This window comes from Hordeum vulgare, chromosome 5H (assembly GCF_904849725.1).
Source record: "Hordeum vulgare subsp. vulgare chromosome 5H, MorexV3_pseudomolecules_assembly, whole genome shotgun sequence".
In the NCBI taxonomy this organism is placed as follows: Eukaryota; Viridiplantae; Streptophyta; class Magnoliopsida; order Poales; family Poaceae; genus Hordeum; species Hordeum vulgare.
The window spans coordinates 568,982,486-568,997,051 of NC_058522.1; the positions used below are offsets into that span (position 1 = coordinate 568,982,486).

General features: G+C 42.2%; 1 protein-coding gene across 2 annotated transcripts; it reads left to right on the forward strand.

The window, feature by feature from the left end:
- Positions 1–518: 518 nt before the first annotated feature.
- Positions 519–10,307, forward strand: LOC123453177. 2 transcript variants are annotated; one of them, XM_045129950.1, is made up of 7 exons: positions 519–1,844; positions 2,484–2,710; positions 5,712–5,894; positions 5,984–6,074; positions 9,166–9,205; positions 9,330–9,403; positions 9,533–9,661. In XM_045129950.1, the coding sequence occupies exons 1-7, from the start codon at positions 532–534 to the stop codon at positions 9,576–9,578; spliced, it is 1,974 nt and encodes a 657-aa protein (XP_044985885.1). In that variant the 5' UTR covers positions 519–531; the 3' UTR covers positions 9,579–9,661. The 2 variants fall into 2 exon arrangements, with proteins under 2 accessions (XP_044985885.1, XP_044985884.1); XM_045129949.1 differs by having other exon boundaries at positions 9,166–9,403; positions 9,533–10,307.
- Positions 10,308–14,566: the final 4,259 nt, after the last annotated feature.

The window sequence follows — 14,566 nt, forward strand, 5'->3', positions numbered from 1 at the left end:
ATAAAAGTATGGTCTCTTTGGTTCAAAGGTATTTTATATGAATTTCGAAAGTTTTTGTTTGTATGATTGAAAACCATATAGAAACATTTCATTGACTAGAACATCATGACACTATGGCATGCACTAATCTTTATAGGAAAGTCTATGCATTGTATGATTGGGCGAATCTGGCCAGAAAAAAAAACTAAATAGTAACTCACAGAATTGATTTGGATCAATAGACGTTTCACATAAAATCTCGCAAATAACATGGAAGGATCACGGAGGACGCACCAAGATCATGTTAGAATTCTTCCAAAATTCAAAAAAAAAGGAAGAAAATGCTCAAAAGGTCGTCTACAAGGAAAACTTGCGCAAGTTGAAAACGTGCAAACTTTTTCAGTTTCAGTTTCAGTTTTTGTTTTACAAGGGAAAACGTGCAAAGTTTATACTCTCTTCCACCGCCCCCCAGATCCACATCCACATCCGCACCGACCCCAGCGCAGCTTCGCCGCCGCACCTCGCCGGCGGCGCCCAGACCTAGCGGCCACCATGGCGGCGCCGCCGCCGCAGGCGATCCCGGACGATCTCGTCGAAGAGATCCTCCTCCTCCTCCCGCCCGACGAGCCGGCCTGGCTCCTCCGCGCGTCGCTCGTCTGCAAGACCTGGAGGGGAATAGTCTCCCACCGCGTCTTCCGCCGCCGCCTCCACGAGCTCCACGGCGCACCCCCTGTCCTCGGCTTTCTCCACAACTGGGACGACGAGCTCATCCCCCGCTTCATCCCCACCACCGCCTCATCCTTGTCCCTCGCCGCTCCCCGTCGTCACTTGTGGCGGGCCATCGACTGCCGCCACGGCCGCGCCCTCTTCATCTCCGACCCCGAGGACGATGGTGCGCAGGAACTCCTCCTGTGGGAGCCAATCACGGGCTTCCGGCAGCGCGTACCGGTGCCCGAGGCGTACGAGAGGACCATATTCCAGCCGAGCGCGGCCGTGTTGTGCGCGGCGGACGGGTGCGGCCACCGTGACTGCCTCGGGGGTCCTTTCTGCCTGGTCTTTGTCTTCTCCGTCGAGGACCTCGACACAGACGAGGAGGAGTATGTCACGTCGGCGTGTGTATACTCGTCGGAGACCGGCGCGTGGGGCGAGCTGACCTCGATGCGTGTCGAGTTTTTGATAGACTATACATATTATTCGAGGGTGCTCGTGGCGAGGTCTCTGGTGTATTTCATGGGCACCGGTGGTTCGATCCTGGAGTACGATTTTGCAAGGCACGACCTGGATGTGTTCGAACCACCGGACTCTGATGTACCATACTCCGAGATATTTAACCTCATTCTGATGGAGGACGGTGGACTGGGAGTTAGCCAGTCGTTGGATTCACATCTCAAATTATGGTCAAGGGAGGTAGCAACTAACGGAACTGATGATGCACGATGGGTGCTAAGCCGGGTCATTGACCTGAAAATTTTGCTTCCAATGCGTGCTCTCGCTCGTGCAGATTATAGTCTGCTTGTGCTGGGTTTTGCCGAGGAAGCAAATGTCATTTTTGTTAACACGGTTACTGGCCTCTTCACCATTGAGCTACACTCGGAGCGGGCGAGGAAGGTATGCGATGATCATGGTTTCTGTAATTTGGTTCCAGTTGTCGGCTTCTACACTCCACGTTCTAGGCAGGAAGCACTCAGAGCTGAACAACATCACGACCTGCTGCCACCACTGAACATTACTGAAGAGGTGGGTGGTGAGGAGGAGGATAAAAACCTACAGTGGGCGCGAAAGCTGTTTGATAAGTGGTGCAAGGACATCGAAGAGGGGGGCTTTGGCAACACCACTGACTTTTCCAGCCACACCCTCGAGTTCAGGTTAGGGTTCTAATCACAAACTCCACTTATTCCAGACACTTCAGTGTTCTTTTCATGTGTCATTAGTTGATTTGAGGCTTTGACATTTGTAGTTACTTTAGTAGGACTTATGATGTTGTGTGACAATGTTGGTTAAGTAGCGGGTGTTTCGGCCTCATGTGTTTGATAAGTGAGCATGACACGTGCGTTAATGTCTTAGGGATTAATGCGTTCAATTAGTCAATGTGATCTGATGACTATATTTGGAACTTGGGACCTGGCATCTTTTGTTATGATGTATGTACTGCGATGAGCATCAAATCAAACTCCAAGTACTTGAGGATAGATGTTATCCCATTTGAGAAGGGTTCTATTCCTCTCCAGTTCTGGCTAGTTGCAAATGTTTCATTACCATGTAGTTTATTCATACGGTACTTCAGAATTTTATTTAATATTCTGTGCAGGCAATTGTCAGTGTTATGAAACTATAAAAAGCAATCAGTAGAACATATATAGTTAGCATGTTGTGTCAAGAAAATGGTTTATGGAATAATTACGGTCATGTTATTCTACCTCGGCAACACTCATGGCCATATGTTTATGTTATAATTAACCTTTGCAATGATGCATTCACATATTTATTTCTTGTTTGTAACATAGGGTTCCACTACCTCCGGAGCGTGCTAGCACATTTTACAGATGTGGACGCGCCTTTCTTCACAAAGCTAGAAAGGCAACCAATCATTCCAGAAATGGTTCAAAGAGTTCATCAAATGAAGAATCAATCAGAAGTACGGCTACAGCCAGCAAAGACGATACTGAGGTCTCAGAGGTCTTTGGTAGCAATGTTGAGCAAGCACCTGCAGAGAATGTTGATTCTGAAGAAGGTATGCTATATATTCAACTTTACATCTTCTCTAGGTTTTGTATGGAATGGTTTCTTAGAGAAAGCAGCTAGATTAGTTGAGCCCACAGATGTAGCGTGACACTGGTACTGCACAAGACAGTTATATGGACTGAAAAGTCATTATTGCCCTTTTTATTGGTGTAGCTGATAACACTCTATTGATAACCATAATTTCTCATGGTCTGTTCATACGTACTAATTACTGAAGAGTATATCCAATAAACAACCAATCAGTAATTTGCTCATGCTAATGCAAAGTAATAGTCTCGTCTTGGACTTGTATTGTTTTTGCCCTTGTGAAAGACTCTAAAATCCTCATCATAATTTCACATGTGACCATCTAATAAATGTTGTGTTGCTAATTGTTCTTATAGTTTAATTCTTGCACCAGATGATGTTGCAGAAACTGCTCACAGAAAAGCTTTTATGGATTGACTATATTTTTGTTGGATGTGTGTCTTGTGCAGCCAGCTATTTGCCTCCTTTTTTCCTTGTGCGGTTGAAATGACAAAGCTGTAGAATAATACAAACGTGAGCTAGCTTCGTTGAGTCCGGTTAGGATTAGTAGTGTGATCAACGTTGCCGTGTAATTAGTTTGGGAAAGTGTGCTTCGTGTGAGTTAAGATGGAAGTACTAAGTCATGCTGTATTTGGAGTAGTCAAACTAGGAAAGTTTGATACGGTGATGTGTTAACCGAGTTGGAGTTGGACAATGATGTCCATGTACTAGCCGATTTAGGATATTGACGTTTCGGGTGTGGCTGCCTGGCTACGTCTATATAAGCAGTGGCAGGCTATCGAGTTGTACACCAGAAAAACAAGAAAAACAATAAAGAGATTATTACGAGGCACGACACGTGCCTCTGGCCATCTTTGTGTTGCTGCGTTCGCGTGCGTGTGTTCTGGTCCCGGTGTTTGCGTAAGCGCCGGTGAGATATCGAGTGCTACAACTAGTTCGTATACGTTGAGCCGAGTTGCACGTACACGACTAGTCGAGCTGCAGGGTAATCGTGTGTTCGATCCTGAGGGCGAAAAGCCAACAATTGGTATCTAGAGCAAGGTGTGGAGGCTTCGCCGTCAAGTTGCGTCATGGTGGAGTTGTCGTCGCTGTCAAGTTGTGTCACGGACGACGGAAAATCGAAGAAGAGGATCATGTCGACTTCGAAGGCGAGTGGTGGTGGTGTGACCATCCAGTATCCCATGCTTGATGGTGACAATTATGGGGTGTGGGCTGCGAAGATGAAGATCTTCATGCGTGCGCGTGGTGTTTGGGCAGCGGTGGAAGGTGAAGGCGCGGTCGAAGAGACAAAGGACCAAGAGGCTTTCGCCATCATAGCCCAAGGTGTGTCTGATGCTGTTTTTATGTCCATATCGGAGAAAGAGACGGCAAAGGAAGCTTGGCAAGCGCTCAAGGAGATGCATGCTGGAGATGATTGTGTCAAGAAGGCACGTGTTCAAGCTCTAAGGAGGGAGTTCGAGAGGATGAGCATGAAGGCGTCAGAAGGGGTTGGTGAATTTGCGTTAAAACTAACCTCCCTAGTTAATGAGATGCGAGCTCTCGGATCAAAGATGGAAGACATCGCGGTTGTGGAGAAATTACTACGAGCCGTTCCCGACAAGTTTTTACCGATCGTTGGCACCATCGAGCAGTGGGGCGATGTGACGAAGATGTCGGTGATGGAGGTGATCGGGCGGCTAAAGACCTATGAGTTGACGTTGAAGGGACGTGAACGCGACCAAGAAGAGGAGCAGTTGATGTTCTTGCGTAATAAGCAGAAGTACCGGAAGTTCGACAAATCTAAAGTTCGTTGCTACAATTGTCAGGACTATGGACACTATTCTCGAGAGTGTCCTAATCCGCGGAAGGAGGCAAAGAAGGAGCACGAGATTCTGCAACTAGCTAAAGTTGACGTGGATGACGGCCCAGGGTTGCTTTCATGAAGAAGCTGCGGCGGAAAAAAAAAGAGTCGTGTCTTTAGTTTTTTGTTGGTGTCTGAGTCGTTAATTAGTGTGTCTCGGCGGGAAGACGAAGGCCAACGTGAAGATGGATGCGCACCAGTTAAGTTGAGTTCCTGCATGAGAGGCTATGTGTTTAGTCTGCATGTAGCACGCTAAGATGTGACGGCGTGGGCTGGTAATCCAGGTGATATGTTGGTTTCAAGTCAACAAGTCAAAAGTTTGGATTAGGGGGTGAATGTAGAATAATCCAAACGTGAGCTAGCTTCGTTGAGTCCGGTTAGGATTAGTAGTGTGATCAACGTTGCCGTGTAATTAGTTTGGGAAAGCGTGCTTCGTGTGAGTTAAGATGGAAGTACTAAGTCGTGCTGTATTTGGAGTAGTCAAACTAGGAAAGTTTGATACGGTGATGTGTTGACCGAGTTGGAGTTGGACAATGATGTCCATGTACTAGCCGATTTAGGATATTGACGTTTCGGGTGTGGCTGCCTGGCTACGTCTATATAAGCAGTGGCAGGCTATCGAGTTGTACACCAGAAAAACAAGAAAAGCAATAAAGAGATTATTACGAGGCACGACACGTGCCTCTGGCCATCTTTGTGTTGCTGCGTTCGCGTGCGTGTGTTCTGGTCCCGGTGTTTGCGTAAGCGCCGGTGAGATATCGAGTGCTACAACTAGTTCGTATACGTTGAGCCGAGTTGCACGTACACGACTAGTCGAGCTGCAGGGTGATCGTGTGTTCGATCCTGAGGGCGAAAAGCCAACAAAAGCCAGATTAAGTAGATATGGATATATGATTCACTGAGTTCAGTCGACTCCCAACCATGTTATTATTTGCACGTATATGATCATAGTATACTGCTTAAGTTGGATAGTCACACATTTGCACATATCTCATTACAGTTTTTCTTCTTCTTGGTCTGTGCATCCTCTCATTCAGAGACCCGGAATAGTAGAAATCTTCCATTTTCTAAATAAAAATGTTTTCTTCTTTTTATGGTAAATTCTGATATGGTCATTGGTTAGGGAAAAACTTGAACGGCAAAGATCAGGAGGATGGGAACGCAGCAGGCGGTGGTGACGATTCTGATTTGGATATGGCCTGGAAAATGTTGAATGTTGCAAGAGCTATAGTTACCAAGAACCCTGGCATGACAATGGAGAAATTTAATATATTTCTTGCTCTAGCTGAAGTCTGCAAGAAAAGAGGTAACCTCAGTTATGTTCATTACTAGCTAGTGTGTTAGCCTGGTGAATGGTCATCCATGGCCTCACATTTGATTTTTTTACTTTTGCAGGGGACTGGGACAACACAATTGGTTACTACTTCAAAGCTTTCGCCATCTTGGAGCATTTGGTTAGGCCTGACAATATTCGGATTGTTGACATGTATCCTCTTCGTGGTAATAAACTGATTATAGTGTCAATCACTCTGCTTTGTAGTAGTAGTACAAAGCAGGATATTCACAACCCAAGTGCCGTTTCATCCTCTTGTGGTATATCTCTGGGGTTTTAGGCATACATTTAGTCAGTTTAGCTGAAGGTTTAGGTGGCTAAAGCTATCTTCCATTTTATTATCCGTGCATGATTTCAAATAATTTGAGTTGACCCAAACCTTGCACGGGTTCCTTCACGTGCTTAAATCCACATGTCAGGTTAAATTTTGGGACAAACTGTGATCAAACGTCAGGTGGATAATGCTTATTTATCGTAACTAGCAGTGTGGCCTGCACATTTCTACGGCTAGACATGTGATGTCATGTATATTTTCACATTTTTCATATTAACTCTTATATGGTATTTATCGTTACAAGTGTAAATATAAATATATAGTTGATTTTGTAGCACCAAATTTATTGTGAACAATTATTTTATATTATTTTCTTTGCAGACATTTACGACCGCGCTAAGTATTATTCAGCTTAGGCATTGGTACGTTAATTCCATATATATTTTGAAATCATATTAAAGATGGAGTTGAACATATATATACAATATGATTTGAATTAATAACTAAGTACCATTGTCTATGACATACAAAATCATAGAATTTTGTGCTAACCTCCATGTTTCTCCCTATCGTATCTCACCCCTTGGGATCTATCTTTCATCATACTAAACCTTGATTATTCATGCATAATCCGTTCACCTTCACTTGTTTCATCAATAAACATGATTTTGTTATTTCTTTTGGTTGGTGTAGTCTTATACTCCCTCTGTACCTAAATATAAGTTTTTTAAGATATTTCACTAGATGTCTACATACGCAACAAAATAAATGAATCTATACTCTAAAGTATGTCTATATACATCTGTATGTAGTCCATTAGTTGAACCTCTAGAAAGACTTATATTTAGGAACGGATGGAGTATTTTCATAGTCTTCCATTTATGGTAATATTTTGCTTGCTGTATAGGTGGACTTGTTCATCTAAGGCAATGTAGTTATCGGTCTATATTTACTGGAAATTACTAACATTATCTCCTGTACACGATGATGACAGTGTTCTTTCTAACCATGCCAATGCTAAGGAAAATAGCTTATTATGCTTGGCATATTTTTTTGGTGGAAATGGCATAGATTGTTTCTTTCTTTATTTACCCTAGTACAACACTGATTTGCTTCCATATATGCCATGCTCACTTGCGTGCACATCGTAACTGGTGTCAATCGAACTTTCCTTACCAAACGATATTACTCGTCTTCATTACGGCTCCCCTCTGCCTAGTAATTTCTCGTGACGTACATGCTACAGTCGCAATGCATACCTATATTCTCCTACTATTTCTGTGTGCCACATTTTTGCATCTGAATTATGTTAATAAATAATAATTCATGTGTGCTCTAGTTATATTAATGTGACCCTCCCATTTTTGCTATTGTTGAATCCATACATATTAGAGCATACCCCATAGTTCAAAGGTGATGTAAATTATATCACTCTTATTGTATAAATACATTTCTCGCGAACGACATACTAAATTTGTATGAACATCAATGCTAAGTTGTTCTATTTATTAGTCTAAACTTTTTAACAAAGAAATTTTTACTGTCAATTTGATAAAATGTTATTCATATATTTTAATTTCATGTGTAATATAAAACATAATTACTAATTTTACTTCATTTCTTGTTTTGAGTTCCGCATATAAAAATATAACCTCATTCTTTTTCAACCTAATTGGCCTATTCTCACTCGCTACATACCTTATTCATAGAATGAAATGAAGTTACCTACTCAGTTTTAGTGTTATCCTGACTTCCATCATTAGGTGAAAAGAGAATATAAATTGTATTAATCATATTGTATAAATACATCTCTAGTGAACTGCATACTAAATTTGTATGGAAATTCCTTGCTAATTTTTATTCTAAGATTTGAGTAAAAATTTCATAAAATGTTATTAAATATTTTGGATTTCATGCACGCCATTCTTCTGAAAACAGAATTGATAATTTTTTATTTTTTTCTTTGAGTTCCAAGTATGAAAATATAGCCATGTTTTTTTATCCATCTAATGGAGCAGTCTCAAATTTCTCCTCTTTATTCGCGTATTGATGTTGTATCGATAATGGATTAAGCTGTCGGATTCATCTACACATCTCTATAACCTCGATGTAGCACAATCAGGGTTGTAGATATTATTAGAATGTAAACGGATGTGGCATATTTGACATTGATTTTCTCATATTTGGAGCTTTGTAATGGTGCATTAGAAGTGGCATCACTAATTTTCAAGCATTGCAGAACATGTAGACAACGTATGAGTACATATGTGCATACATATGCATAAGTGACTAGTATATCAAGAAAATACTTGTTATCTACCTTTCCATGTGATTTTTTTTCCGACTTGCACAAATGCACTTTGGCTTGTGCGGCTAGCTTCATGCGGAAGGAATCATCGTGCAGCAAACCGAGATTCTGGCTAGCTTCTAATTTTCTTTTCTTGCCTTCCTCATGGTAGCATGGTAGCATGGTAGTTTTATATGCTTCCATTTAATGTCCTTTACATCACGCACGGTTAGGCAAGATCTTCTTGTTTTTCTATTTGATCTCTGTTGTGCACGTTGGTATATGTGAAGTAGTTTGTATGAGACATGAGTATGTGACTATGTTTTGCCCACTATATAGTTGATTGATGACATAAGCATGATGTCACCATTTGAAATTTTGGATGCCTATATGAAATCGGATTGCACCACCGTTGCCAGCCAACACATCCAAACAGGATCATTCCAAATTAAATGTTTGTACGTGGCGCATTTGACCTGTTTGTCCATAACAATGTTATAGTACGTAACATTATATCTTTAGATCTCGTCCGTTAATGTCTAAACTTAATGGTTAAAATAATTAATTTTTGCGGACTAATGTGGTGGCTCTATTTTCCCTTCATATTGTGCTTTCCGTATGTAATAGGTACTTGGTATTTGAGCTCAATTCTTCCTTTGTTGATTACCTTAATTCAGTTCCAGAAATGCCCGCATATGTGTGGCCTTCGAGTTAGCATCCAAGGTTAGGGATGCAATCCCATATTGTGAAAAGTCTATTTCAGTATGCAAGTCACGTATACAGAATCTGAAAAATGCCAAGGAAGATTTGTTGGCTGATAATGATGTTTACACATCTGCTGCTGAAGGAAGCTCAGGAAATCGCAGTCCAGAAGATGAGATATCTTTTCTTACTGCAGTATTGGCCCGACTTCAGAAGAAGGTGAGCAAAATGGACTTTATTCATGTTATCATTTTGGTTTTGCCCATGAAATCTACTACTCTATGAATGTAGAAGATGTTTCTCCTTGCTTGTAAGGAACAATTATATCTTTTAATTATTTTGATTTAGCTTAAAGCACTGGAGCAAGCAATGTCAACCCCAAGCCCTGGCGTAGATAGGACTATGAAGAGGGTTGTCTCAATGGCGAGTCAGGAGCAGAATGTCAAGAATACTGTGGCAAGAGCTCCAGCATTGACTTCTTCACAGATGGCTGGATCAAACCACAGCTTCCATTCCCCAACTATGTCTATAGCAGCAACAGGAGGCATTGGAAGTGGTGTAACTTACTTTGGGATATTTGGCACAGCCATGAAACAGCTAATGAAAAGTATGAGCCTTCTCCAAAGATTTTTGCAGCGGATGGTTCACCATCCATGAAAGAAATGTGATTGCAGCTAGATAGAACATCCGGAACTGCCAAGATATGCCTGGAATGTCCTAACAAGATGTTACCAGTCCCTGTTCATGTTCTCTCAATGGTCAATACTTATCTGTTGAGTTGTATAAAAGTGGGAAGATAGAAGTTGCTGTCATTCAACATTTAATCTGGTTACTAGATATTCGATCTTATCATCAGTGCCTCTCTGCAGCGGGGTGCCTATCCATTGATTTCTTGTTGTTTCCAGTAATACATTCACATCACCTTCTGTTGTGGATATACAAGTTGTATGTTGTGCTCCGCAAAACCTATGTTGTTTAAACTTTACTGTGGTGTATTGATCTGTTAGAGGAGGTGGCCTTGTGTACATATCAGCTGTACTAATATCTTAGTCTGCTGCTAATAATGTGCAGCAAGTGCTAAGCTGATATGCACCAGAGAATAACCGAAACGCCCAAGATTGAATTGCTTGTGCACGAGTGAATGCTGCTGAAATTTGTTAGTTTTCACGGATTTGTTCTGAGATTGAATTGGTTGATCTAAATGCTGCAAGATCCCCCCCCCCCCCTCCCCGCGGTTTCTTAAGATTATAATTTTCTACTCTTGTCAATTTTTAGAGACAACCAGCATTTCTCTTTCTCGATGAATATTCGTACACTGCTTCTCGAATATAACAATTAGCTTTTCTTAGAACGAAATTCCATGGTATATTGACTTTGATCGGATCCTAACATGAATGAACACACTAGTACAATGTTGCAAACAGCCTCAGATCTCTATAAATGATCGCTTATAGATGAGACAATGTAATAATGTTGCAAACAAGCTCATGTATCTAACCTTGGCAAAGTGAGCGAAAATGCATAGCAAAACTATTTTTTACGGGTAAAATGAATAGCAAAACTATGTAGAATGAATGAGAAATAAATGTATTGGATCTACATTTTCGAAATAATATATTACACATTGTTAAATAATCACTTTCACAAGTTGAAATTTTAATTTCATATTCTTTGTATTTTCAGAACCTGCATTTCATTTCCATTGGTTTGTAGCACAAAAATCACATCTATCACAATTGCACTTGTTTGAAATAAAATATTTCACTCTCTGTAACACATTTTGAAAGAATTAGTTCACAACTTGATATTTCAGTTTCGTATTTGGGTTAAATAGATTTTCAATGAAATAGATTGGTTTCATATATTTCTAGTGAAAATAGGTTTGTTTTCATATTTTTCTACTGAAATAGGTTTGTTTCACATATGAAATGTAAAACGTCCAAATTTAAACGTGTTTGAAATGTAAAACGTGTTTTGGTCTACTTTTGAGGTCCAGTTTGTTTTGGCTATGGCTGAGCTGGTAGAAGCCGAGAAGCAAGCTGGAGCCGATAGAACTTGAGAAGCGAGAAAACCTGTTTGGTAACTTTTTCTAAATGAACATATCTTTTTCAATTTGTGTGATTTAAATTGTTTAAGATAAAATAAAGTCTAAATTTGTTTGAAAGGAAGAAAAAGTAGAGATGTCTGAGTGACATACTACCCTGCCAAAAGTTAGCATTACAGGCCCTATCAAACTGACCCTAGATTTGACTTAATGAAATATTCACATATTTATACATTTGTGGTGGGCCTTCCAAATGCACGAATCTTAAAGAATATCAATAGTCCCACATGTACGGGCAGGTACCATTAATGTCAAAAAACTGCGTATTAGGTTCTCCAAGGTGGTATGTCAGTTTGTTGGTTCAACCTTTTGAGCAACATCAACATCGATGTTCCTAAGAGCATCTCCAATAGATGATGTATATTTTGATGCTCCGAATCGGTGATGGTCCAAATTTGAAGCATCAAAAAGTGCTTTTTACATGTCTGAAAAAGGCTCAACTCCAACGGATGGTCCAAAACGGAGATGTAAAAAAAAAGCAACTCCAACACATGGTCCAAAACGAAGATGCAAAACCGGCCGGCGGCCGCGCGACTGCTGTTTAGCCACTGTATAGCCGAACATATTGCAAAAAACATCTAAAAAACATAAAAATTATACATGTCCACAATATCAAAGTATTACATAGTTCTTCAAATCTACAAGATAAGATGCAACACAAATACAACATAGTTTTTCACAAACAAATAATGAATCTATGCGGCTTTTTCGCCATGCCATTTCCAATGCACTTCCATCAAATCTTTGTGGATTTGATTATGCACATCAGTGTCTCTAATGTCGTCGTACACCTTCATGAAACGCCTGATGCACTGTTCTTTTCGCATAGGGTGAACAGGAATGCCCATCAAGTGATAGAAGTTGTAATCTAAATGTTTTCCACGCTCGTTTTCAATAATTATATTGCGCATAATCACACAAGCAGTCATGATGTAACAAAGGATCTTTTGATCCCAGAATCTAGACGGTCTTCGCAAAATAGAAAATTGAGATTGCAAAATCCCAAAAACCCTCTCGACATCTTTTCTAGTGGCCGCTTGTGCATTGTGAAAGATTAGTTCTTTCTTACCTTCAGGTTTTGCAACCGGCTTGACAAATGTACTCCACATTGGGTAGATCCCATCTTTAAGATAGTACCCACAGTTGTATGTGCGGCCATTTGCTTCGAAGGTCACTGGTGGTGCTTCTCCATTTGCTAACTTGGCAAGTAGAGGTGACAGGTCAAGCACGTTGATGTTGTTGCAAGATCCAGGCATCCCAAAATATACATGTCAAATCCATGTTTCATGATCGGCAACTTCCACAAGAAAGATAGTGGCGTATTTCCCACGACCCTTGAATAGTCCATGCCATGCTTTTGGGCAGTTCTTCCATTTCCAATGCATGCAATACACAGACCCGAGCATACCTGAAAACCCTCGAGCTTTGTTCCTCTCCAAAAGCCTCTGAGTGTCCTCGGCATTGGGTGCTCTCAAGTACTGGGAACCAAACACTTGTACCGTAGTCATTGCAAATTGCTTGACATAGAAGATAGTAGTGCTCTCTGCCATCGCCAAGTTGTCATCAATGTAATCTACCAGAACACCATATGCCCTCATGCAAAAAGCGGTAGTGACCTTCTGTTCAATGCTATGGCCAAGCAACCTCGCACATTTCCTTCTCTGCTCGAAGGTTGGATTGTGCTGCTTCACATAATTGCAAATGTGGATGAACAAGTCTTTTTACATTCTGAAACGACATCAGAAGTAATTCTCCGGGGAAACAGGTAGTGATCCAAAGTAGTTGTGCATCAACCGTTTGTGTGCATCAATCCGTTCTCTCTGAATGAATGCACGACCATAGACGGAACCACCATGCTTTGGCTTCTTCCCCTTGTGTGTGGCCACTAGCATAGCAATGTCCTCTTCATCATGCAAATCAAGTTCCTCGTCCGACGATGAATCATCCATGAATGAGGAGTCAACCGAGCTCATCTACAATGCAGACAACCACCTTCGAACATACTATCCAACTCCAATTTAAATCATCAAGTTTCGTTTTTTTACCTTGGGTAGCTCTGTCAAACAACTTGTGTGCGGGGTGGAAGAAGATGGCCGGCGGTTGGATTGGTCGCTGCTAGGGATGGCTGCGGACGTCGGCGCAGAGGAGAAGCGAGCACGGCGGCCGGTGGAGTGGAGCAATATGGGCTGCCGGACCGTTGGAGTCGACGAATCAAGCTGTGGCTGCTTCCCATAACGATGGCGCCGGGGCTGATGCAAGACGCCCTCAGGCGCGGAAGGCGACGAGGCGATTTAGGGCGGTGGTGGCGGCGACGATGGCGACTTGGCCGGTGCAGCGAAGACTTTCAACTGCTGGTGCTCGGTCGCGAGGCGGTAAGGGAATGAACTGGCGGTTGGTCGTTTGGCGGGCGGCTGCGGTTTTACATCAGTTGTATCTCGTGATGTAAATTTGCATCACGAAGTTTTCATTTTTACATATCCGGGAGGCGGTGATGTATTTTTTTTACATATGGACCATGTGTTGGAGCAACGTTTTTTGCTCGCGAAGATCCAAAAGTTAGGTATTTTTACATATGAACCGTCTATTGGAGATGCTTTAAACTTACTTATAACATTTTCGATAGATGATGTAGATGCATAAATATTAACATTTTTATATCTCTGAGGCCAAAAAATGTTGTTAGCATAGTTGCTATATATATTTATAAATTTTTACATCACCTCCTCCAAAAAATGTAAAATACAACACATGAAAATCCAAATTTGCATCGTCAACCGTCTGGTGATGTAAAATACCCAGCCGCGCACCAAAAGCCAGCCACATTTGAAATTTCCAACTGCCCACACGCCTCTGACGCGCCATGCGCCGGCTGCCGCCCAGCCCCATGGCCGATTCCGATCCGTGACCGCCACCTCCGCCGGTCTGACCACCTCGTCGTGGTTGCTACCGGCACTATGACCTTCCCCATCGCCACAGCCTGCATGTCGTCCCCATCTAGATGTGCCGGTTTCACACCACCCCGCAGGTCGCTGCCGCAGGAACCGATGTGCCGTCAATGAAGAAGAAGACGACAGCCAAGTCCCGTGGTGGCAGCGTGCAACACCGCCACAACTCCATATCGGGCGGGGAAGAAGACGAAGGAGGCCGCTTCTTCTGCCGATTCGATGCAGGTGGCGACCGCGACAACTACCTCGGGACATGGGCGCCTCCTCCTCGGCCTCCGCCATAGGCCATGGAGTGCGGGTGTACGGTGGTTGCAGGGACGATTCTAGGGGGGG

Excerpts from the sequence above, each read along its gene's own strand:
- LOC123453177 (XM_045129949.1), top strand. The coding sequence starts at position 532 with ATGGCGGCGCCGCCGCCGCAGGCGATCCCGGACGATCTCGTCGAAGAG. Across the intron at positions 6,075-9,165 it reads AATATTCGGATTGTTGACAT|AAATGCCCGCATATGTGTGG; the intron begins GTATCCTCTTCG and ends ATTCAGTTCCAG. Across the intron at positions 9,404-9,532 it reads TGGCCCGACTTCAGAAGAAG|CTTAAAGCACTGGAGCAAGC; the intron begins GTGAGCAAAATG and ends ATTTTGATTTAG.